This window comes from Molossus molossus, unplaced genomic scaffold (assembly GCF_014108415.1).
Source record: "Molossus molossus isolate mMolMol1 unplaced genomic scaffold, mMolMol1.p scaffold_m16_p_1, whole genome shotgun sequence".
Classification (NCBI taxonomy): Eukaryota; Metazoa; Chordata; class Mammalia; order Chiroptera; family Molossidae; genus Molossus; species Molossus molossus.
Genome location: NW_023425344.1, coordinates 66,846,539 through 66,872,401, shown reverse-complemented (window position 1 = coordinate 66,872,401; position 25,863 = coordinate 66,846,539). Strand labels below are relative to the sequence as shown.

At 41.3% G+C, this 25,863-nt stretch overlaps 2 protein-coding genes and 1 pseudogene across 2 annotated transcripts in view; 2 read left to right on the top strand and 1 right to left on the bottom strand.

The window, feature by feature from the left end:
• LOC118628299 overlaps positions 1–25,863 on the bottom strand; it is a 249,816-nt pseudogene that overhangs the window by 81,166 nt on the left and 142,787 nt on the right.
• LOC118634969 (broad substrate specificity ATP-binding cassette transporter ABCG2-like) overlaps positions 1–25,863 on the top strand; it is a 63,553-nt gene that overhangs the window by 5,496 nt on the left and 32,194 nt on the right. The window contains exons 2-9 of the mRNA XM_036269850.1: positions 208–267; positions 1,291–1,405; positions 1,978–2,130; positions 5,052–5,209; positions 12,303–12,454; positions 14,511–14,615; positions 16,101–16,351; positions 22,274–22,356. Of these exons, the coding sequence (XP_036125743.1) occupies positions 208–267; positions 1,291–1,405; positions 1,978–2,130; positions 5,052–5,209; positions 12,303–12,454; positions 14,511–14,615; positions 16,101–16,351; positions 22,274–22,356 (1,077 nt within the window). The remainder of the gene's footprint in view (positions 1–207; positions 268–1,290; positions 1,406–1,977; positions 2,131–5,051; positions 5,210–12,302; positions 12,455–14,510; positions 14,616–16,100; positions 16,352–22,273; positions 22,357–25,863) is intronic.
• LOC118634964 (broad substrate specificity ATP-binding cassette transporter ABCG2) overlaps positions 5,193–25,863 on the top strand; it is a 144,388-nt gene continuing 123,717 nt past the window's right edge. The window contains exon 1 of the mRNA XM_036269836.1: positions 5,193–5,209. The gene's annotated coding sequence lies outside the window, so the exon portion shown is untranslated. The remainder of the gene's footprint in view (positions 5,210–25,863) is intronic.

The following is a 25,863-nucleotide window of genomic DNA, read 5'->3' as shown; positions in this document are numbered from 1 at the left end:
CCCTCTCCTACCTCCCCCTGGTCCTCTGATGACATTCTTTGCATACTAGACATTTATTGACAGTTTGTTTCTGTTTTTTTAAAGTTGGTTTGTGTTTGTTTTCTGTCTAATTTCTTCGACTTTCATTGAGTATACTAAATGCAGAACTGAACTTTTTAGAAGTAGTTTTCAAGTGACCCATTAAATGGTCTGTTTCTGCATTTGCAGTGGGATCATGAGGCCTGGCCTCAACGCCATCCTGGGACCCACAGGTGGAGGCAAATCTTCGTGAGTATAACAGACTATCAGTAAGCTTTCCCTTTGCAGTTTTAATGTGCCTTTGAAGATCACTTTTACGAGGGCAGGTATTAGTTGAAGATGTGCTGCTTGTCCAGTCTGGTTCTTGGCGCTATGGATCACAGCAGTTATGCCAGCTGGGGTTTGTCCTGAGGGGCAGGAAGTCTTACTAGGTCAGCTTTACTGACAGGACGTGATAGGCGATGGGCATACAGCTGTCAGCTGTGATTTGAGCTAATGAGGTGGAAGAGGAAGGGGATGAAATTGACAGTGGGGAGATGGAGCAGAATATCAATGGAGTGAGTCTCAGAAAAGGAGCACATTGCCTGTGTATGACCCCAAAGGTCAGGCAGCTTGGAGGGCTGTTTGGGAAGTTTGCTGGATCAGCCAACAGTGGCTTGCTATCATGTTTTTGGGCTTTAATGTACCATATAATAAATAAAAAAAAGAAAGAAAGAAAAGGCAGGTGAGAATTTTAAAAAATATGAAATTTTAGTTAAACCATGGAATTTGTTTTTAAAATTTATTTATTTATTATTTCGAGAGAGAGAGAAACATTGATTTGTTGCTCTACTTATTTATGCATTCACCGGTTGATTTTTGTATGTGCCTTGACCAGGGGATTGAACCCACTACCTTGGCATACTGGGATGATGCTCTAACCAACTGAGCTACCCAGCCAGGGCAAACCATAGACTTTCTTGATCAGTTAATTTTCTAACTTGAACAGAATATGGATTCAGAGTAGCTGAGAGAAATAGCCTGAGATGGAGAAAAGAAAATAACATGTATGTCCTTTTTAAAAAACTATTTTAGCCCCGGCCGGTTTGGCTCAGCGGTTAGAGCATTGGCCTGCGGTACAGAGAAAAACCTATTTTAAAGGTTTATGTTACAAATACTGTTATATACAATATTATATAAGTTAAAGGTATAAAAGTTGGTGAGTAGACATTTATATACTTTGTGAAGTGATAACCCCATAAGCCTAGTACCCACATCTATGTTCTTTTATAGGTTGTTAGATATCTTAGCTGCAAAGAAAGATCCACAGGGAGTATCTGGAGATGTTTTGATAAATGGAGCACCTCCACCTGCCAATTTCAAGTGTAACTCAGGTTATGTGGTACAAGTAAGTATGCATTGATTTGCATTTTAAATTTCTCTGGTTCTATATGGACAAATTCCTTGGCCAATATTTAGTGAGCTTCCCATTGATTCCCATGAGACGAGCATAGAACCAGCATTCTTTACCCCAGCTTTTTATAACCTCCCATATAATATAGAAGAGTGTTAAATGAAAAGGCAGGAAGAATCTAGAATACCTTGTAAGGACAATTATAATTCTAGTTATCATATTCCTAAAACATACAATTGTTTTACTTTTTTCCCTACCTTCACCTCTCTCCTTGCCCTAGCTTAGAAAAAAGTTTTGTCACATCCTGTGTAAAGCAGTCTGGAAATGTCTGCCAGTAGTAATCACAATGGCCTGTGTCCTATTCAGGTGTACAGATAGGGAATGAAAACACTCCATCAGGGTTTGCAGCTATCTGAATATTGAGTTATTTATAGAATTACAAGCTCATCATTTGCTAGAACTTTCCCTTGGCTATGTCATTTTTGTGGACTAAGTTGTATATACGGAAGACCGATGGTACTAGAAAAGAGCTGACATATCTTGTTAAAATGCCATTTTGCCTTAAGGATGATGTTGTGATGGGAACGCTGACGGTGAGAGAAAATTTACAGTTCTCAGCAGCTCTTCGCCTTCCCTCAACCATGACGAATCATGAAAAAAATGAACGGATAAACACGATCATTCAAGAGTTAGGTCTGGCTAAAGTGGCCGATTCCAAGGTAACGTGGAAACAACTGGCGGTATTATCGCCAGCAAACAGGACGTCCCCTGTGCGGACAGTGTTCCTCTGACCCCAGTTTTCCATAATGTGCATGGTCAAAGGGGCTGCTTTCTGTAACTGTGAGAAAAGTGGCTAGATACATAGTGCAAAGGTGGAAATTAATCAGGAGAAGAAAATTTATTTATTTATTTATTTATTTATTTTTATCCTCACCCGAGGACATTCCTCCATTTTTTTTTTTTTTTTTTTGTTCAGGTAGAGTGTGAGGGAGAGAGAGGAACAGAGAGAGAGAGAAACATCGACGTGAAAGGAACACATCGAGTGGCTGCCACCCGCACAACCGACCAGGGCCGGGGACAAACTGCAACCGAGGTACGCGCCCTTAGCGGGAACCGAACCCGGGTCTCTCAGGACCGCAGGCCGACGCTCTAACCGCTGAACCAAACCGGCCAGGGCTATTTCTCTCTCTCTTTTTTTTTTTTTTTATCCTCACCCAAGGATATTTTTCCATTTTTTGTACAGATAGAGTGGGAGGAAGAGAGAGGAAGGGAGAAAGAGAGAGAAACATTGACGTGAAGGGACACATCGAGTGGCTGCCACCTGCACGACCAACCAGGGCCGGGGACAAACTGCAACCGAGGTACGTGCCCTTAGCGGGAACCGAACCCGGGTCTCTCAGGACCGCAGGCCGACGCTCTAACCGCTGAGCCAAACCGGCCAGGGCAGGAGAAGAAAATTTAAAGATGACTGAATCCTGGAGGTGAAGCATGGCTGCGTGGGCCGGGGGGTAGCAGTGTTCTTGCCAAGACCACGCCTCCCCCCGCCTCCGTGCAGTGACAGCACTTGCTCCTCTCCCAGGCTGGCAGTGTGAGTCCTGTAGCACTCAGTGTCTGCTCACTAACTTCCTGCTTCTGTTTTCTCTCTCCCCTTTCCTCTTTTCTTCCCCTCTTCTTCCACAGACTTTGTTCTGTTACCTTGGAGGTATATTTCTGGAATTCACAGATGATGAAAACCCCAGGGTTCTTTTTTTATAGGTTTCACTTTGCTGTAATTTGGCTTCCAAAATTATTTTCAGTCAAATTAGCCCTTATTTCTAATGTGTGTAGAATCCATGTTGTTTTCCTGTAGCCTTCCTGAGGGCACTTTGTCTCCCATCCCTCCCCCCTCTCCCTCTCTCCCGTCCTCCTGCCAGTGTTACTTGCAGACTGTCACGTGCTGGGCGCCCTTGGGTTTATAGACAACAGCTGTGGCCAAGGGAGACCAACGTAGCTCTCTCTGTGGGTTGTGCAGGATCAGGAAGGAGAAATGAGATGAGTGAGCAAATGATTTACAGTGATGAGTAGACATGGAAGATTTGCCAGGAAGACGTGAAGCTTTGGGTGAAGGTGACTTTTCGGGTTGTCGTGGCTCTAGTTTAATCCCCCTGTGCTACCCCTTACTTAGAGGGGATGAAGATGGGGTGTTCTGCTGGCTGCTGCTTCATATGATACTTTCTGACAGTCTTTTATGGAAAGTGTATTTTGCTGTATTTTATTTGGAAGGATGAGTCTGAGCTGCTACCATTTACCTCTTATATTCGTTTTATGAGTGATTGGGTTCCCTTTGCTGGGGCCTCTGTTTATGTGAGTCTGTCTTCTCACTACGGTGCTTTCCTGTCTTTACCTTTAGGCCCTCATCATGTGAGTTCCTTGCATGGATTTCCAGGGAAAATAAGCTGAAGGCAGTTGTTGACTTCCTAGAATAAGTTTATCTAATTGATTGAAACAGTACATTAAAGGTGTTTTATTTGTTATGAAATTTTAAACATAAGAGAAATGTAGAGAAAATGGTTTGATTACTGTAGTAATGACATGATTATAGTATGATTAATACAATGGTATGATTGCTAATAATAATCACCTAGGTTTCCTAGTTGTTAATGTGTTATTTAATAATGGCTTCAGGTTTTTCCGTTTGAAGTATTTTAAGGGAAGTTATAAATAACATATTGCTTCCTGAATAGTTATGCATCTCTTTAAAAAAGACATTTGCCTACATTACTACAGTACTATTATCAACTAATACGATTAACGATATCTTAATATCAACTATGTAGAGCCCAGGTTCTTCACATTTCTCCAATCATCTTTAAATGCCTTTTATAGCTGAATTTTGTTATATGATCTAATCTAGAGAATGAGAAGCATTTGATTTGATTATTATCCCTTGAAGACTGTTATAAGAATTGTTTTACCTTCTACCTCCCACCAACCCTTCCTGCTCCCTCCCACACACAGTGGCCCTGGCTGGTTAACAAGACCGAGCCCCTCACCTGTAGAATACTTATTTTGCCTTCTGAATTTGTCTGAAAGAATGAGTCAGGAACTCTGCCATGATTTGAGTTATAGACAGGGTTATTTAGGGATGCTGTACGATGATTTATGAGGTGTTAATGTGGATGGTAGATAGTGAGCTTTCTTAGCTGCCAATGCTCAGTTCTTGAATCCACTTGAGGACATTTTTGGTGGGGGAGAAAGGGAGAGGTTTAAGAAGACTAATAAATTATAGATACTCTCACCTGTTCTTCTCCTATCTTATCTCCCTTTTAGGACTGTGATTTCACTATGTCAGGGCCATGTCCTTAAGTTCTAACTTCTGATCCTAAAAGTAAATATTTGACTTGATAAGGAACATTCAGAACTATTTAAAGCATGGGTTTCATATCAGGCTTAGCTACGTACTAGCTCTAACCTGACCCTCAGTTTGCTTGTCTAATGAAAGAGAAAGCTACCTCTTCTCCCAGATATTCATTTATTTATTGTTCAGAATAAATGAAGATATGAGATAAAGTACATCTTATACAGTTGGCACATCTTAGAAGCTCAACAAACAAGACTGACTGTGGTTGTTTTTGTTAATAACAATAACATTTGTGTGTAGATTGGAACTCATTTTACTCGTGGTGTGTCTGGAGGAGAAAGAAAAAGGACTAGTATTGGAATGGAGCTTATTACCAATCCATCCATCTTGTTCTTGGATGAGCCCACAACTGGCTTAGACTCAAGCTCAGCAAATGCTGTCCTTTCGCTCCTGAAGAGGTAAATGCTGTGAGAACACTGTTCTTACATTCATGCAACATCTGATGACTTGCTATGTACCAGGTATTAATCTTGATGTAGGGGATTCAGCAATGAGCACCGCACACCAGCATTTTTCCCTTCTCTGTTGGGGGAGCAGTGGGGACAGTCAATTAGCAAATATAAGTGTTACAAGAAAAATGAAGCAGGATAAGAATATGGGGAAGGCTGATGCGGTGGGGGTGGGGCGTGCTGTATTGTGTAGCAGGGTGGTCAGGGAAGACCTCAGTGATGTGCACGTGAGCTGTGAGTGAGATCTGGTATCTGAGGGAAGAGAGTCCTGGTGGAGGAACAGCCAATGGCCTGAGGTGAACATGCCCCAGGTGCTTGGAACTCAGGAGGCCAGAGGGCATGGAACCCGGTGACCTAAGAGGAGTGGGGGTTGTTTAGTACATCAGTTTGCTGGGGCTGCCACAACATAGTACTTCTTTGTTTCATAGTGCTGGAGGGCAGACATCTGAGATCAAGGTGTTGTCAGGATTGTTTCTCTGAGGCCCTTCTCCAGGGCTGTGAGTAGCTGCCTTCTCATGTTCACTTTATTTATTTATTTAATCCTCACCTGAGAGTATTTTTCCACCTATTTTCAGACAGAGTGGGAGGGAGGGAGGGAGGGAAGAAGAGAGAGAAAGAGAGAAATATTGATGAGAAAGACCAACATTGACTGATTACCTCCCCCACGACCATGACCAGGGCTGGGACCGAACTGCAACCAAGGCACGTGCCCTTGACCAGAATGAACCCAGACTCTTCAGTCCTCAGGCACCGCTCCAACTGCTGATCCAAACCGGCCAGGGCTCACTGTGTTCACTTTATATCCCTCAAGGTGTCTCAGCACCTCTCCCTGTGAGAGTTCTAGTCTTTATTGGATTAAGGCTCACCCATGTGACCTTCTTTAGCCTTCATTACCTCATTAAAGATTCTGTCTGCAAATACAGTCACATTTGGAGGTACTGGGGCTTACAAATTCAACATCTGAAATGTTTTTTTGAGGGGTACCCTATTCAGGACTTAAAGCTAGAATAAGGTCATGCGATGAAATTGAATGGGCAGCAGATTATATGGGCTTTTGTAGGCCACTGTAAGATCTCTGGGTTTTACTGCCCCTAGGTGACATAGGAGCTTTTAGAGAGTTTCAGAAGAGAGGTGTGGGCACTGTGTAGAGAGAGGACCATACAGTGGGGCGAGGGTGCGTGCAAAGAAAGCAGTCAGGAAACAGTTGGTAGTAGTGCAGTTGAGATGTGATTGTGGCTTTTACTAGGATGATAGGGGTGAGGTGGTAAGAACTGGATATATTCTGGATTTATTTTAAAGATAGGCTCAATAGAACTAGCTCATGAATTGGATGTGAGGAGTGAATATTCAGAGGATGACTTCTAAGACTTGGAGCCAGAAAAAGGAAAGAATGGAGTAAAAGGACCAGCATTTTCTTTTATCAAGAATGAAGGCTGTGGGAGGATCATGTTAATAGGAGAAAGTTAGATTTTTTTACATTTATTTTTTAAAAGTTTCAATCTTAGCCCTGGCTGGTTTGGTTCAGTGGTTACAGCATTGGCCTGTGGTCCGGCAAGACCCGGGTTTGGTTCCTGCTAAGGTCATGTACCTCAGTTGCAGTTTGTCCCTGGCCCTGGTTGGGTTGTGCGGGTGGCAGCCACTTGATGTGTCCTTTTCACATCGATGTTTCTCTCTCTCTGTTCCTCTCTCTCCCTCCCACTCTAGCTAAACAAAAAGTGAAAAAACGTCCTCGGGTGAGGATAAAAAAAAAAAAGTTTCAATCTTACAGAAAAGGCACAAAATCGTACAAAGAGCCCTGGCCAGTTTTGCTTAGGGGGTAGAGCATCAGCCCGAAGACCAAAGGGTCTCAGGTTTGATTTTCGGTCAAGGTCTCTTATCCAGCCCTGGTCAGAAGGCAACCCATGGATGTATCTCTCTTACATTGATGTTTCTCTCTCTCCCTCCCCTCCTTCCACTCTATCTAAAGATTAATGGAAAAATATCCTCGGGTGAAGATTAACAACAACAAAAGAATGGTATAAGGAAATCCCATGTCCTCTTGCCTAAATTCCCCAACTATTAGCATTTAACTGCTTTTGCTCTTCCTCTGTCCTCTTCCTCCTCCACACTGACATCATTTTTTTTTATTGACATTATTCCCCATTACTTCTAAATTTTCAGGAGAGTCACTCCAAAAAATGACACTCCTTTACTTCATCACCTTACATACCTTCCAGCCGGGAAGGCACATTGATGCCATTGTTGCCATCAGTCCATAGACTCTGGACTCCGTCAGACTCCAGAATCCCAGAAGTGTCTTTTCCTTTCTGTCTCAGGAATCTTTCGAGAAATACACTTTTCTAAGCCTGAGTGGTTCTTCAGTCTTTCTTGGCTTCTCATGTTCTCACTGGTTTCTGAGAGAATATTTATTAGGGTGGCCCTGAACCTGGGTTCATCCAGTACATTTTCTCATGACTAGATCAAGCCATGAATTCTTGGCAGGGTTACAATAGAAATGATGCCATGTGCTATGTATGTAGCATCAGGGGCTGCATGGTTTTGACTTCTCCCATTCTGGGCAATGTTAGCCGTCAACACCTGGTCATGTTTGTTTCTGCTGGGTTTCTCTGCTGTGAAATACTAGATTTCCCTTTCTAATTGATTAGTATTTAGTCAGGGGAGTTAATGGGGGTTATGCCTATGTCCTTTTCCTCATCAAATCTCCACCCACCCATTTTAGCGAATTCTAACACCTCCTGCCTGTCAGCTAGTGTGATGGTTGCTAAGTGGTGATTTTCTATTTGCATCATTCTTGCTGCATATATGAGCTGGCACTCTACAGTAGGGAAGTTTTCCTCCTTCTCTATTTATTTGTATTCTCTGTTTATTCTTTTTTAAAAATATGTTTTTATTGATTTTTTAGAGACAGAGTGCCATAGAAACATCGATGTGAGAGAGGAACATTGGTTGGCTGCCTCCTGCACGCCTCCTACTGGGGATTGAGCCCAAAATCTGGGCATGTGCCCTGAACGGGAATGGAACCGGGACCTTTCAGTCTGTGGGAGGATGCTCAATCTACTGAGTGACACTGGCTGGGCTATTTATTCTTATTTTAGTCAATTGATAATCTTATTCTTTTTGTGACAAAATAAACCCCGATTTGGCCAGTGGAAGCCTTTTGAATCTGGCTTTTATGTCCTATTGACATGTCCCTGATTATTTTTCAAGAACTTCCCTACTTTATGGTCAGCAAGATATTCCAAGATGTTTATGGTCAAGAGATTCATCTTGAACTTTTCCCAAGTCAGATGATTCTTTAAGGAGGCCTTGTTCCTTTTGGTGTAGTTAAGATTTAGGAACCAAGATCTGATTACTTAGTGTCCTCACTGCTACTGGAGTGTCATTGCTTCTATATCCACTTAGAGACAGACCTAGGAAAATACACAGGTATGAGTATTCTTATGTGTAGATATAATATGGAACTATATTTTCTTTGGAAATATTTATTAAATATAAATATATTGTGTGTATATATGGTTTGAATAGAAAGACACATAAACATATATCTGAAATTATTGATGTATCTCTTATTATGTATATATTAAAAATCCATGAGTCCATAATATTTTCTGTTTGTTTGTTTGTTTAGGTGGGTGTTTCATTTTTAAATTTTATTTATTTATTTTTTATCTTTATTGTTGAATATATTACAGATGTTCCTCATTTTCCCCCCATTGACCCCTGCCTCCCCACTCCTGCCCCACTCCTGCCTTTTCCCACACTGTTGTCTGTGTCCATTGGTTATGCATATAAGTTCTTTGGTTTACGTTTTCCTACCCCCAACCCCCTTCCCTTTGAGGTTTTTCAGTCTAACAACCAATTTGTACTTCTTAATTCCTTCACCTTCTTCACCCATTCCCCCAACCCCCCTCCCATTTGGCAACCAACAAAATGTTCTCTGTATCTATGAGAATGTTTCTGTTCTGCCTGTTCATTTTGTTTGTAGATTCCATTGTTGATAGATGTATATTCATTGCCATTTTGTTTGTTCATATATTTTATCGTTTTCTTTAAAAAAAAACCCTTCAACATTTCATATAACAGTTTAGTGGTGATGAACTACTTTAACTTTTTCTTCTCTGGGTAACTCTTTATATGGTCATCGATTCTAAATGATAGCTTTGCAGAATAGAGTAATCTTGGTTATAGGTTCTTGCTTTTCATCAATCTGACTATTTCTTGCCACTCCCTTCTGGCCTGCAAAGTTTCTTTTGAGAAATCAGCTGACAGTCTTATGGGAACTCCCCTGTAGGTAACTAACTGCTTTTCTCTTGCTGCTTTTAAGATTCTCTCATTTTCTTGAAACTTTTGCATTTTGATGATGATGTGTCTTGGAGTGGGCCTCTTGGGGTTCATCTTGTTTGGGACTCTCTGTGCTTCCTGGACATGTATGTCTGTTTCCTTCACCAAGTTAGAGAAGTTTTCTGCCATTATTGTTTCAAATAGGTTTTTGATTTCTTGTTCTCTCTCTTCTCCTTCATGCTTGAAGTTGTCCCAGAGGCTCCTTACACTGTCCTTGTTTTTTTGGATTCTTTTTTCTTTTTGCTGTTCTGATTGGGTGTTTTTTGCTTCCTTATATTCCAAATCGATGGTTTGCTTCTTGCCTTTACCTACTCTACTATTGAATCTGTGTAAATTATTCTTTATTTCAGTTAGTGCCTCTTTCGTTTCTGATTGTGCATCCTTCATTTTTGACTGCTCCTTTTTTATGCTCTTGAGGCCCTCACTAAGTTCATTGAGCATCCTTATAAGTAGTATTTTGAACTCAGCATCTGTTAGGTTGCTTATTTCCATTTTGCCTCGTTCTTTTCCTGGGGTTTTGTTCTGTTCTTTCATTTGGGACCTATTTCTTTGTCTCCTCATTTTGGCTGCCTCCCTGTGTTTGTTTCCATGTATTACTTAACAAAAGGTATGGGGCTAGCAGAGACCAGATGCTGCTTGTTGGAAATAATTTAGGAGAACCTGAAGCACGATCAAAGACAGACCAATCCTATGGTTAAGGAACTGGCAACAGCTTGGGTGGGCCTGAAAGTGGGGTGGGGCGGGGCCTCAGGGAGTCAACAGGGCGGGGCCACCAGTGTGAGCCAGGTTGCTGGAGTCCCAGATATGGCAGCTGTCTGCCGCCCCAGGGAAGGGCTCACCAAAGGAACAAAGGCCTCTAACAGCACGTTTGTCCTGGAGAAAGCCCCCTCTCCTGCCCTTGCTCCAACAGCTCAGTTCTCTGTGTGTCTCTGGTGCCCCTCAAGCTGCCTCTCCTTTAACCTTAGAGGGAGTGAGTCCGATAAGTCCCTGGTCGAGCCCTTTAAGAGGAGTTGCCTGGGGCTCCAGCAGCCTCAGCCTCCCTGAGCCTCAGTTCCCACTGGTTTTTCCAGCCAGAAGTTATAGGGACTTCCTGACACTGGAACCCTTAGTGGGGCACCTGGTGTGGGATGGGAACCCCTCAGTTCTCAGGGAGGACCTACCCATTCGAGGTGTCCTTCTGATTTTTATCCGCCACCCATGGGTGTGAGACCAACCCCTCGGCCTCCGCCCCTCCTACCAGTTTCAATGTGGCTGCATCTTTGATGTGGCTGCTTCTTTAATTCCGTAGTTGTAGGATTTCCATTCAGCTTGATTTCAGGCGTTTTTTTTTTTGTTTTGTTTTTATTCTCACCCGAGGATATTTCTCCATTTTCTGTTCAGGTAGAGTGGTAGGGAGAGAGAGGAACAGAGAGAGAGAGAGAAACATCAACGCGAAAGGGACACAATCAAGTGGATGCCACCCGCACGACCAACCAGGGCCAGGGACAAACTGCAACCGAGGTACACGCCCTTAGCGGAAACCAAACCCGGGTCTCTTGGGACCACAGGCCGATGCTCTACCCGCTGAGCAAAGCCAGCCAGGGCGATTTCAGGAGGTTCTGAATGATGGATGTTCTGTAGTTTAGTTGTAACTTTGATATGGTTGTGGGAGGACGTGATACTGCGTTTACCTACCCGCCATCTTGACCGGAAGTCCCATAATAATATTTTCAATTCTAAAGTAACACCTAAATGTTTTTTTTTTTTTGTTGTTGTTGTTGTTAATCCCCACCAAGAATATTTTTCATTAATTTTAGATAGAGTGGGAAGGAGGCATGGAAGAGGGGAGGGGGAGAGAGAGAGAGAGAGAGAGAGAGAGGAACATCCATGTGAGAGAGACACATTGACTGGTTGCCTTCTGCAAGATCCAAACCAGGGCCAGGGATTGAACCTATAACCCATGTATGATCCCTTGACTGGGAATTAAACCTCTGACCCTTAGGTCTACAGGCTGATGCTCTACCTGCTGAGCCAAACTGGTGGAGCCTGAGTATTTTTTTCAGTCTTTCTCCTTCCGTGTTTGTAAGGGAATTTTAGACAGACAGAAACTTGGCTCCCATTATCTGAATATATTTGCTTATTTGGCCAGTCACCTAAATTATTCAGTGTAACCAATCACTTTTTCCAGTCATTCAATGTGCAATTTTTAATTAACACTCTAGTGGATTCTAGACTGCTCATGGGACATACTTGAAGAAACTTTAGTCTTTCATAACAGTGTTGAATTTACGTCTCTTTTTTTTTTTTCATCCTCACCCGAGGACACTTTTCCATTTTTTGTTCAGATAGAGCGGGAGGGAGAGAGAGGAAGAGAGAGAGAGAGAGAGAGAGAGACATCGATGTGAAAGGACACATCGAGTGGCTGCTACCCGCACGACCAACCAGGGCCGGGGACAAACTGCAACCGAGGTACATGCCCTTAGCAGGAACCGAACCCGGGTCTCTCTGTACCGCAGGCCGACGCTCTAACCGCTGAGCCAAACCAGCCAGGGCTGAATTTACATCTCTTAACTACCAAAGAGATAATATGAGATATGATATTAGTAAGGGAAAATCAAGTTGAACCAGAAAAAAACAAGCTAAAAGCACTGATAAAGATTTTTGCCAGGAAGTGCAAGGTTCAGATGTTTAATGACTCTTCATTTTCTCACTTTTACCTTAGGATGTCTAAAGAGGGACGAACCATCATCTTCTCTATTCATCAGCCTCGTTATTCCATCTTCAAGTTGTTTGATAGCCTCACCTTATTGGCCTCAGGGAGACTAATGTTCCATGGACCTGCTCAGGAGGCCTTGAAATACTTTGCATCAGCTGGTATGGTCGCCTTTTCATGCTCTGAGATCCTTCATTACTAGAATCCTGGAAGGGCAGAGGAGGTGGACGGGAGTGCTGCTTGGTCTTTGAGTAGAGAGAGCTTGGGTTCCACCACTCCAGACGCCTTTGGTCAGTTTGATGCTAGAAATTGTCTTTATTTTGCAGCACTGGCTTGTTATTTAGGTCACTTTGTCCAGTGTGAGTATGCATGCATACTCTGTGTATGTGGAGGACTATTTCTACTGGGCCTGCACTGTTCTGCTTCCTAGTTCTGATGTCCTTTTCCTAACAGTTTAATAAAGTATTGGCCTCATAGCCAGTTATCTGTCAGCCAAACATTTTGGAAAAGTCTGATATTGACCTTTCTCTGCAATCATCTGTCTTCTTGACTATATAATGGATCAGGCTGGATTGTTTTTTTCCCCTGTATGGGTTGTTGGTCTGCTTTGATGAGGGTTCATGAAGATGCTGTTTAATTTTGCAGTAACATTTTTTTTTTTTTTTATCCTCACCCGAGGACATTTTTCCATTTTTTGTTCAGGTAGAGTGGGAGGAAGAGAGAGGAACAGAGAGACAGAGAGAAACATTGATGTGAAAGGAACACATCGAGTGGCTACCACCCGCACGACTGACCAGAGCCGGGGACAAACTGCAACCGAGGTACATGCCCTTAGTGGGAACCGAACCCGGGTCTCTCAGGACCGCAGGCCAATGCTCTAACTGCTGAGCCAAACCGGCCAGGGCTGCAATAACATTTGATTGAAGATTTCATCCTTGAGTGGATGTGTGACTGGCTACTGACTGGCTACTCCTGAATCCGACTTTGATGCATCAACCTTTCTGATAGTTCTGGGCTGCCTGGTTTTATTTGAGATAGAAAGGTGTAATTTCTTCTATGGCTGATGCAGTTCACTTCATTTTAGCAATATGTGGCTATAGATGATGCTCTATGGCTCCAATTATACCTTTACATAATCTCTAGCTATCTTTTAAAATTTGATTTTGTTGCCCTGGCCGGTTTGTCTCAGTGGTTAGAGCATCAGCCAGAAGACCAGAGTGTCCGGATTCGGTTTCCGCTAAGGGAACGTACCTCGGTTGCAATTTGTCCCCAACTCCGGTTGGAGTCGTGTGGGTGGCAACCAGTCCATGTGTCCCACTCACATTGATGTTTCTCTCTCACGCCCCCCCCCCCCCCGCTCTATCTGAAGATAAATGCAAAAATGTCCTTTGGTGAGGATTAAAAAAATGATTTTGTTGAAACTTTATTTATTAAAATAACCAGGCTTACATACACCTGGGTGTATAGGGAGATGATTCTAAGATTACACTCCAGGCCAAGTGGAGTTCAGAGGATTAGGTACAAAAAGTCAAGGAAGAGTTCAGGTGTGCTGTGCTGGTAATGTCTTCTTGAGAATGCTGGACTGGCGACTTGTTCTCTATATTGGATTTACAGTGGCGTAATAGATGATGATTTACACCTGAACTTAGTAGGTGGAGAAAGAACCATGGCTAAACTGAGGACTAGCATTCTGGCAGTCCCTAGGTGAACCCAGAGAACAGCGCACCCTGGGCTTCTCCCAAATACAGTCCTGCTGTGCCTTAGCTGGCTTTGCCTGTTGCCTTGATTTGCTGATCAAAAGTCTTAGATGTAGCGCGCTCTCTCTCTCTCTCTCTCTCTCTCTCTCTCTCTGTCTCTCTCTCCCCTCACTCCCCCCCCCTCCTTGGGCCTATATTTAGCTTTAAAGAAGCACTAATAAGAACTGAGCATATTTTTAGGTGGGTGTTTCAGGTGTCAAGAATTACAATTATTCAGGGTGTCTGGGACTCCCAGGTTGATTTGTGGTAGTTTTTGTGCCAGGAGACAGAGAATCCTTGACATATTGTGTGATTGGATATGTAAAAAGAAAAGATAACTTAGTGATAGGAGAAGATAGAAAGATGAAAGAGAAGTAATTATATTTTGTCTTCTTCAGCCTCACCTCCCTCATTCCCTAAGAATAAGTCTTTATTTTTCATGACCATCAAGATTGTGTACCTGAGTTGCCTTCTTTCGTAGGTCACCACTGTGAACCATATAATAACCCTGCAGATTTCTTCCTGGATGTTATCAATGGAGACTCCTCTGCCATGATATTAAACAGAGAGAACAGAGATGGGGAAGGTATGTGAATCTGTTGAGAGTTACAAATTATCACCCAATTGATTTGCCTGCCGTTGAGCAGTGTGGCAGCTCACTGAAATGTGGCTTTGTGAATTTATATTACTAATGCTGTCCTCTGATACCAGTTGCCTTAGTTTGTTCAGGATGATATAACAAGAATACCATAGGGTTAAACAACAAACGTTTATTTCTCTCAGTTCTAGAGACTGGGAAGTCCAAGATCAGGGTAGAGCAATCGGTGTTTGTGAGGTTTCTGGTTCATAGGTGGACCACCATCTTCTCTTAGCCTCTTCACATGGTAGAGGGCAGGGAAGGACCTCTTGGAGCCTCTTTTATAAGGTGGTTAATCCCATTCATGTGGGCTCCACTGCATGACCTAATCACTCCTCATATACCTTACCTTCAAATACCTTTACATTGGGGGTTGAGTTGCAGCATATGAATTTTTTTGTGGGGTGGGGATAAACATTCAGTTTATAGCATCAGTCAGTATAGATTTTGTTGTCCATTGGTGCTGTATTTTTAATTAGTAAATAATCATTTATAGGATACTGTCAGTTCTGAAGGAAGTTTTTCTTTTAAAAATTCTTGTTTTTATACCACATGATCTCACTTATTTGTGGAATATAATGAACATAACAGTCTGAGGAATAGGGTAGACTCAGAAACATGGAAGTAGGGTACAGACTGACAACCCTCAAAAGAGGAGGTGGTGTGGGGAGGGAAGAGATAAACCACAGAACTTATATGCATGTATGCATAACCAATGGACATGGACAACAAAGCCAGAATGGGGTGGGAGGGAGGGGGAGGAAAGTGTCAATGGAATAAAAAAAGAGAAACATCTGTAACAAAAATAAAATTTTAAGAAAATAAATAAAAATTAAAAAAAAAAAAAATTCTTGTTTTTATATTGTGTCTTTAAGAAACTTTACAATGTATGCATTTGTACATAATAGAAAGAAAGGCTGATTTTTCTATTAATAATTGCAACTCCCTAAGGTAAGAAGTTTATTTTTGCCCGGCTGGTGTGGCTCAGTGGTTAACCATCGACCCATGCGCCAAGAGGTCACCAGTTCAATTCACATCAGGCGTGGGCCCAATCCCCAGTGGCGGGGCATGCAGGAGGCGGCCAATTGATGTTCTCTCTCATCGATGTTTCTCTCTCTCTCTCCCTTCCTCGTTCTCTAAAATCAATAAAGAAAAAAATATGTTTTTAAAAAGAAGTTTATTTTAAAAGAATCAGGGTACAAATATTATTGCTAGGAAATGGTGAGTGGTTTTGCTGTATGTATACATTTATGGAAGTAGTCAGGCCAATTAACTATATTTTTCTAATGTGTAAAGCAATGACAGATCTAAGAATTTTTTCATATTCAACCTTAGAATTAAGTGTTAGGGAAGAATCCAAGAAAGGGGTTCCAGAAAAATGGGCTAAATCTGTTATATTGTTAATGTTTCTCACTGTCCACTTTGATTCCAAAGCCAAGGAGACTGAAGAGCCTTCCAAGAGAGATGAGCCACTCATAGAAAAATTAGCTGAGTTTTATGTCAACTCCACCTTCTTCAGAGAAATGAAAGTTGAATTGGATCAACTCTTGGGGGTTCAGAAAAGGAAGAAGAGCAGAGTCTTCAAGGAGATCACCTATACCACCTCCTTCTGTCATCAACTCAGATGGACTGCCAAGCGCTCCTTCAAAAACTTACTGGGTAATCCCCAGGCTTCTATAGCTGAGGTAACCTGACAGATTCTTCTAATTCTACTGTGAAACACTCACGTGGGGACAACAGATTCTCATAAAGCCTCTGTTATCCTCTGTGCACACTTCCACCTTACTCCATTTGGCATATGGAAACAGACAGTATTATAAACTAAACACAATTAAGTTTCAGCTGATAGAAAACTGTTGAAAGTGGTTTTTTGGACTACCTGATTCAGAATTTTTATTGATTTAGACAAGCTGTAATAGATGATTTTTGTAGAGAAAATTCTTTTTAAAAAAATGGTGAAGTAAAGGAACCATTTAGTCACATTGATGGTCTTCTGGGAACATGTCCTGGAATATTCATCAAATTCCTATTGATAGTGCGCTGTGTTTGGGAGCTTGTACAGAGCAGTGAACAAAATGGATAAAATGAAAAATCCCTGCTCTCCTGCAGCATCCTTTCTTTTGAGGAGAGATGACTGATAAATTCATACAGAAATGAACATAGTATATGGTGTGGCAGAAGGAAAAATGGGCCATGGAGAAAGTTTAAGCAGGGAAGTGAAAAAGGAGTGGGGGGTAGAGAAGGAAAGGAGAGGGGAAATGAGGGAGAGAGGGATGTGCGGTTGGTTTGCATTTTATTTTTAATTTTTTAAAAATTTATCTTTATTGTTGATGTGCCCCCATTTCTCCCCCATTGACCGTCTCCTCCCCTGACCCGCCACCCCATGCCTTCACCATACTATTGTTTGTGTCCATTGGTTTTGCATATATGCATTCAAGTTCTTTGGTTTATCTTTTCTCTCCCCCTCCCTTCCCCCTTCCCTCTGAGGTTCATCAGTCTGTTCCCTGCTTCCATGACTCTGGATATATATTGTTTGTCAGTTTATTTGTTCATTAGATTCCACATATATTGTCTTTTTCTGACCAGCTTATTTTGTTTAGCATAATGGTTTCCAGGTCCCTCCATGTCCTCTCAGAGGGTAAGAGATCTTTCTTCCTTACAGCTGCATAGTATTCCATTGTGTATATGTACTACAGCCTTTTTATCCACTCATCTACTGATAGGCAGCTGGGCTTTTCCAGATCTTAGCTATTGAAAATAGAACTGCTGTGAATTTAGAGGTGCATATATTCTTTCTGACTGGTGTTTCAGGTCTTAGGATATATTCCTAGAAGTGGGAAAACTAGGTCAAATGGCAGTTCCTTTTGAAAACAGGAAATACCATACTGTTTTCCACAGTGGCTGCACCAGTCTGCATTTCCACTAGCAGTGTGGTAGAGTCCCCTTTTCTTCACACCCTCGCCAGTACTTGTTGTTTGATGATTTGTTGATGGTAGCCATTCTGGTAGGTGTGAGGTGATACCTCATAGTTGTTTTAACTTGCATCTCTCTGATGATTAGTGACATTGAGCATTTTTTCATGTCTCTTAGCCATTTATATGTTCTGTTTGGAGAAGTGTCTATTTAGGTCCTCTAATCATTTTTTAATTGTTTGTCTTTTGTTGAGTTCTATGAGTACTTTATATATTTTGGAAATTAGCATTTATCAGATGTATTACTAGCAAATATATTCTCCAATATAGAGGGTTCCCTTTTCATTTTGTTGATGGTTTCTTTTGCTGTGCAGAGGCAACAAAATCTCAGACATCTCAGGTAGCAGAATTTACTGATACATCCACTGGACTCGCTCCTTCTGGGCTCCAGCATGGGGGAGGCAGCTTGAAAGGCGCCAGAGACATACGGAAAGAACTGAATTGTTTGCCATCAGAGAGAGAGAGCTGGAGAGGCAGCTTTCTCACCCACAGATGGACTGATGTGCTCTGATTTGCACTTTAATTAATTATTTTTTTTTTATCCAGAGAGAAACATCGACTTGAGAGAGACACATCAACTGGTTGCCACCCACACAATCCCAATCAGGCCGGGGAAAATTTGCAACCGAGGTACGTGTCCTTAGGGAAAACCAAACCCAGGAGACTCTGGTCCACTGGTCAGTGCTCTAACATCTGAGCCAAACTGGCCAGAACTGATTTGCATTTTATTTTATTTTTATCCTCGCCCGAGGACATTTTTTCCATTTTTTGTTCAGGTAGAGTGGGAGGGAGAGAGAGGAACAGAGAGAGAGAGAGAAACATCAATGTGAAGGGACACATCGAGTGGCTGCCACCCGCACAACCGACCAGGGCCGGGGACAAACCGCAACCGAGGTACGTGCCCTTAGCGGGAACCGAACCCGGGTCTCTCAGGACCGCAGGCCGACGCTCTAACCGCTGAGCCAAACCGGCCAGGGCTGATTTGCATTTTAAATCAGGTGATCAGGGAAGCCTTCACCTAGGTGTCAGTGAGTGCCCCTGAGTGCAGGAAGGGTCTCTGACTGAGGGAAGAGCCTGTGTGCAAATGCTGTTCCTTGTCATTGACCTCCAGCCCCGAGGGATTCTAATGTAGGAGACCACTAGACCCCTAGATCAATTTGCCATGCGCACAAACATGGTAAGCAAGCTTGACTGTCCTTAAATAAGGCTGTCTTATTAAATTTCTCTTCATTACGATGAGGTAATGTTCTTTTTGTCTTTGATAGTTGTTGGTTATTGCTCCTTGATGGTTTTTCTATATACTCAAGCTCTCTGTCCTATAAAACCCTTGTATTTCCAATTTCTTTCTAAGAAAACAAATCTAGACAGTCAGTTTTTTTGTATTATCAATCATTGAATTTCTGTTGACTGCTGAAAGATGGCAAGTAGTTGGCTCTAAGGAACCATCACTGACTTCTTACCACATGCACCATAATGGTTATACCTCAGCACTGGGCCTTCAGAGTATTAATACCGGGAGTCTAGATCCCTCTTTGAGATGTACTGCTAATTGCTCCAGACATAGTTGGTACTTGTTATTTGGCATTTCTTTCAGAACATGAGCACTTTAGTGTACTATCAACCAAGAGTAAATTTTTATTCTTTTGGAGTGGATTTTGTGAACATATAAATGGCCTGTCAGGGTGATTTGGGTTCTGTGAGACTTTGATAGGACTGTGCCTCAGCCGTGGGAGAAGAAAACCAAACTTTGGTGTTTAGCTTGGTTTTTCCCTACATTTCCAGCCAAACCTGTCTTGTAAAGGGCCAGATAGGGAATGTTTTAGGCTTTGTTGCCATGTGGTCTTTGTGTCAGGTTGTCACAGTTTAGAGAGAAAACTGCCAGTTTAGAGAGAAAACAGCCATCATAACATAAACAAATGAGCATGGCTGGGCTCCAATGAAATGATTGGTGGACACTGAAACTAGAATTTGATGTAAATTTCAAATAATCTGTTCATATTTAAATATCATATAAATGTCTCTGAGATTTTTTTTCCCAACTATTAAAAAAAATGGTAAGAATTGTCTTTGTCTTGTGGACTGAAGAGAAATAGGTGAAGGGCACTGTTTGGCCTGTGGGTTTTTTAATTTGCCTGTATGTCATTTGCTTCTCTAAATGTTTGAATGTGTATCTATAAAAATGTTTTATGACTTGCTGCTCGTAAATCTTGTGTCTGTAGTCTTACAGCTCTATTTAGGTTTGAGCTAGTCATTTACCTGATTCAGAATTTGCTTCTGATAATGCATTTAACCAGAGGTTGTGTTGGGAAGATCATGGGCTGAATAGATCGTCTCTATAAGAAGATTTAATGTTCATTTAATGTGCCAAGGGTTTTCTGATGAAATCAATTTGAAAAACATCATATCTTTGGGAAATACATCATTTCTATAAACATATTAGACATTTGAGTATGGATTAATTTTTGTAGCAATGCCCACAAACAGTCCTCAGAACTTACTTTAAGAAATGTTGGAAATCCCTGGCCATGTGGGCTCAGCAGTTGGAGCATTGGCCCATGGATTGAAGGCTACCAGGTTTGATTCTGGTCAAGGACATGTACCTGAGTTGCAGGTTAGATCTTTGGCCCATTAGGGGTCGTGTGGGAGGCAACCAATTGATGTGTCTCTCTCACGTGGATGTTTCTTTCCCTCTCTAAGTCCCTCCCTTCCACTCTCTTTGAAAATCAATGGCAAAATATCCTTGGAAATGTTGGCAAACTCATATAATTCCAAATTTAGGGAACTTTTTTCCTGTTCAACACAGAGGCCATATACACTGACAGTGTCCTTGCTCAGATGTGCAGTGTTAATCTTGTCTCTTTGATTCACTTTTCTTTATTGAAAAACAAACAAACATAGAAGCTTGTACCTTGTGAAAGCCAGACAATGTTTTGGGATTAATTATTCTGTCAATATATTTGAAAGCTAACTTTGAAAATACTTTTAGAACTTTGAAGTCTTTAGGAAACATCTGAATGATAATACTAATAATCTGTTAGTATAAGATATGAAGTTTGAATGCAAAAGAAACAAAGCATATGGAGTGTCCAGTTTAAAAGTCTGAATATTCTTAGAGTCATCTGTGTGAAACGACAGACTTGTGTACATGCGCATGCATACATGTTGATGGAGTCATCCTCACCTGTTGGAAGCTTGATCTTTGACATAAAGTACAGTATTTTCTGAAGGTAATTAAAATATGCCAGGATAATAGGTTTTCTTCAAATTTCTTATTAAGAATGGAATTTCTAAGGCCATCTCTAATCATAATCTTTCCAGTGTGTGGTGTTCACAAGCTAGCCCTCACAGATCACGGCCCTGTTTACCCACTTGGTTTGCTCCATGTCTAAAGTGTGCTTGACACATTACTTCAAGTCTGATACCATTGCACAGCTGTAATTCTTAACTTTGGAGGTTCCAAGATGCAGAGTGGGATATTTTCTTTTCATTATCATTTTTCTCATATTTTATATTTAATTCAATTGAAAAGTACAATAGGTAGAATTTCCTTAAATAAATGACATCATAATAAAACCCTTTACCCTTTGCTTATAGAAGTGTCCTTAAGAGAGATTTTATCAGTCTTAAGAACAACAGTGCTGTTTATCCAGGCTTCTTAGGACTCGTCAAACAGACAGTAAGTGAAGGCAGTAGAGTGGGAAAGACTTGGCAGCTTAGTTCTACGCTGTGGGCTGTGGGCCCTACGGGCTGAGGTTGCTGGAGACACAGTGACAGGAGTGGGTAATGGAGCACTTGGTGCCCTCAGAGGACGCTGGCTGAGAGCTTTGGTGACAGTGACAGTGCACTTTTCCATGCAGGCCTGGAGCCTGCCTCCCCTCCCCCATGCCATGGGAGGTTCCCAGCTTGCTTACTAATTGTGCAAAATTCCATTTCTAGAAATTTTGCTGTGTGCTTTAAAAATTGTATTTATTTTTAATGGTAAACATATATATATATATACACACACACACACACACATATATATTATTTTTTAATTGATTTTTAGAGCAAGAGGAAGGGATAGGGAGAAAGAGAGAAACATTAATGTGAGAGCAGAATATGGATCAAGTGCCTTCTGCATGCCCCCTACCTAGGATCGATCCCAAAACCCAGGCATATACACTGACTGGAATCGAGCCTGTAACCTTTCAGTACACGGATCATGCCTAACCAACTGAGCCACACTGGCCAGGGCAAGAATATTTTAATATTCTGTTTCATATGAACCTCTTGAAATATTATAAAACTATGCATGTTTACTAGTACAAAGGTTGAAAATTCAGGCCAGAACTCTTAGCCACTTGAATTTTATTTTATTCTGCCACGACTTGGCTAGATGTTTGCACTGTTCTCCTACTCTCTGTGGCATTCCCAGGCCCGAGCCTGCCCTGGACCCTGAACCGGCAGTGCCCGGGAACCCCCGGAGGAGTCTGTCTTTTCCAGTAGTCTGCTTTGTTCTCCTTCAGTCTCCCCAACAGATACATTGAAATTATCTATTTCAATGCAGTGGTTTGCTTATATAGCAAATTTGTAATAATAAATGGTGTGTTAAGTTTTTACCTCTAATTGACAATCTTTTTTTTTCTTTTTGAAAAGCTAATCATAACAGTAATCCTAGGACTGGTTATAGGTGCCATTTTCTATGATCTAAAAAGTGACCCTACGGGAATCCAGAATAGGTAAGTACTTTTGGATCTTGAATTTGAGAAAGAGCTGTTACTTTTTCCAAGGTCATAAAAATCCATCAAGAGTTTTAATTTTAGACAAGTACAGGATGAATTGAAGAGGAGAATAAGTCACTGACTTGAAAGCTGCATGGAAATATCAATTTTCTTACATGTAGTGGTAAAATATACAGATCATAAAATGCACGCTCCTGTCCAGGTTTAGGTGTGCAATCCAGCAGCGTTAAATACACTCACATAGTTGTACCATTCCCACCATCCGACTGCAGAACATTTTTCCTATTCCTAAACTACTATTTACAGTATATCCCCTATTCCTAGCTCCTGGAAACTACCATTCTACTTTCTGTCTTTGAATTTGGCTACTGTAGGTACATTATATAAATTGAATCATACAGTGTTTGTTTATGGAGACTGACTTATTTTCCTTAGCATAATATCTTCAAGGTTTATCTATGTTGTAGCATGTGTCATAGTTTCCTCTTTTTAAAGGATGAACATTTCTTTGTGAGGATACAGCACATTGTGTTTATCCATTTCTTTGTCCATGGACTCAGGTTCTTTTAACTGTTGGCTGTTATGAATATCTTGTTATGATCATGATTGTAAAAACAAAAATCGGTTTGAGTATCAGCTTTGAATTTTTTTGTGTGTGTATGCTCAGAACTGGAATTATTGCATCATTTAGTAATTTTTTGAAGGACTTCCATCCAGTGTTCTGACCATCTGACATTTCTACCAGCAGCGCCCAGAACTTCTATTTCCCCTTGCCCTGGTCAACAGTTATTTACTGTTTCCTCTTTTTCTTTTCTTTATAATAGCCTGCCTATTGGTTGAATTGATATCTCATTAGGGTTTTGATTTGCAATTCTCTAGTGATTAGTGATGCTGAGCATCTTTTTATGTGGTTATTGGCCTTTTGTATGTCTTTTTTGTAGAAATGTGTATTCAAATCCTTTGCCCAGTTTTAAAAAATTATTTTCTGTATTGATTTTTGAGAGAGAGGAAGGGAGAGGTAAAAACATTGATGAGAGGGAACATCAATTGGCCGCCTCCTGCATGCACCCCTCACTGGGGATTTGGTCCACAACCTGGGCATGTGCCCTGACCTGGAATCAAACTGGCAGCACAACCACTGAGCCACACCGATTGGGCTTACCCATTTTAATTGGATTTTATATTGTTGAGCTATAAGAGTTCTTTATATATTATGGCTATTAACCCTTATCAGATATAAATGTGCAAATATATTTTCCCATTCTGTTGGTTGACTTTTCACTCTGTTGATCATGTCCTTTAATAAAGTTTTACATTTTCTTTTAGTCCAGTTTATCTATTGTTTTGTTGTTGCCTGTGAATTACTTTCCTTTCAATTTTTTTTACTGATTTTTTTTTTTTTAAGCGAGAGAGATAGAAACATCGATGAGAGTGAACATCGATTGGCTGCCTCCTGCATGCCCCCCAGTGGAGATTTGTCCCTGAACCTGGGCATATGGCATGACCAGGAATTGAACCGATGAACTCTTGGTGCATGGGCTGGTGCTCAACCACTGAGCCACACTGTCCGGGCCCATTTTATTTTTATATTTGTTTGATGTGGTAAGATGAACAGAACTCAGAGTTTTCTAACTATAACATGGAGTATTAGCAGAAAAGAATTGGAATACATTACATTATTTAACAAAAAATCATTTACTATAAAATAAATTCTTGTGTCCTTCTAGTGCTCCCTCATGGCACAGCCTCATAGGGAGCAACTGGTAAAGCAGAAATGTAGAAGGGTGGGTTTGGGGCTGACAGTATCTTGTTAATTGGCACACTTCCGTTTGTTCTTCTGAGTTGGTATCTCTGATTTCCCCTTGTTTTCAATGAAAAGCATCTGTTCACTCCTTTGAAGTTTTGAATCCAAAGTCATTCTTAAACAAAAAAACAGGGCTTGTGAATATTCTCCTCTTCCTTTGCAGTAAAGTTCTTATAAGTGCCAAAAAAATAAAAAATAAAATACATTCTTGTAATTTAGAAAGAATTTCACTATCTACTGGTTCAGAATCATTGTGCGCATCATTGTACTACTGTTAGGCATGAGACTTAAATTGATCTGAATCATTGCCAGGTCCCATGTTTCTGAAATTAGCTTTCCTTTTGAAATTAGTTTTTACTTTGACAGTAGGATTTTGTGTGTGGTTATTATATATGATTAGTACTTACTCAGTTTACCTTTCTGAGTTCCAGTCATAATGTGCCCTTAAAAACATTGTTTCTCAATGAAACATTGCGGTGGGCTCATTACAGGTGTGAATACAGGGGCTCAGCTAGCTGAAGACAGCAGAGTTCTCCTGGGTTTTGTGTATTGAGAGTTGCCTGTGGCAGGCACTGTGCTCCCTGCTTTCTACCCATGGCCTCAGGTTACTCTCCTGCCCAGAGGGGTGGATGGGGTTATCCCCACTTTACTATTGCAGAAAGTTGCAGTGGCTTTAGCTGAAGGTAAGTTGATGTCTGGAAAAGGGTGGTTGTTTATAAAAGAAGGAAAAAGCATAAAAATCAATTTCCCACTCAAGTAAGATAATTATTTCCTGTATGGAATCAGAGTGTCACTCTACAATGAGATTATTTTGGCTCCTTTCCAGAGTTCTATCATTGCTTTTCTCTGTCCTTCCCTGAGGGCTGTGTTCTTATCTGCAGTTTCCAAACTTGCTAGCAGTTTATGGCTTTTACCTGTATACATGCTGTATTTCAACTTATCACAGGATCTAGTGCCTTGGACCTTTTGTGTTGTGCATTGGGAAAAATTTGGAAACAGTTGTGTGGATACCCGTCCTTAACTGGAATTTTAAAGAGGACTGGAAATCTAGCCATTAAAGATCTTGGAAGAAGAATCCAGAGAAATAAAGGAGAGCTTTAGCTGTTCCTAAAAGTGTTTACTCTAGAAATAGAGCATTGAATTTAATTTGTGTTTTTGACTTACGCTTGCTACCAGTTTTTCATCATTTGAAATTTCTCTGGAAGCCAGTGCTTTGCTTCACTTTTTTTTTATTTTAATATATATATTTTTTTATCCTACTCAAGGACCTTTTTCCATTTCTTGTTCAGATAGAGTAGGAGGGAGAGAGAAAGAGCGAGAGAGAGAGAAACATCGACGTGAAAGGGATACAACGAGTGACTGCCACCCACACGACCCATCCAGGGCCGGGGGACAAACTACAACTGAGGTACATGCCCTTAACAGGAACCGAACCCGGGTCTCTCTGGACCACAGGCCGATGCTCTAACCGCTGAGCCAAACTGGCCAGGACTGCTTCACTTCTTTGGGAATGAATTATCCCAGGGTGGTGCTCTGTCTGATCTTTCTGTAACCTGTGCTGCTGACAAGCTGGGTCTAATCTTGTGTACAATATGAGCTTTTTTGATCTAATAGTTACCTTACAAGGTGGTAGGGAAAACTAAAATATTAATGAGTGTTAAGAGTAAACGTATTTTACATCACATGTAACAGAATTTTTA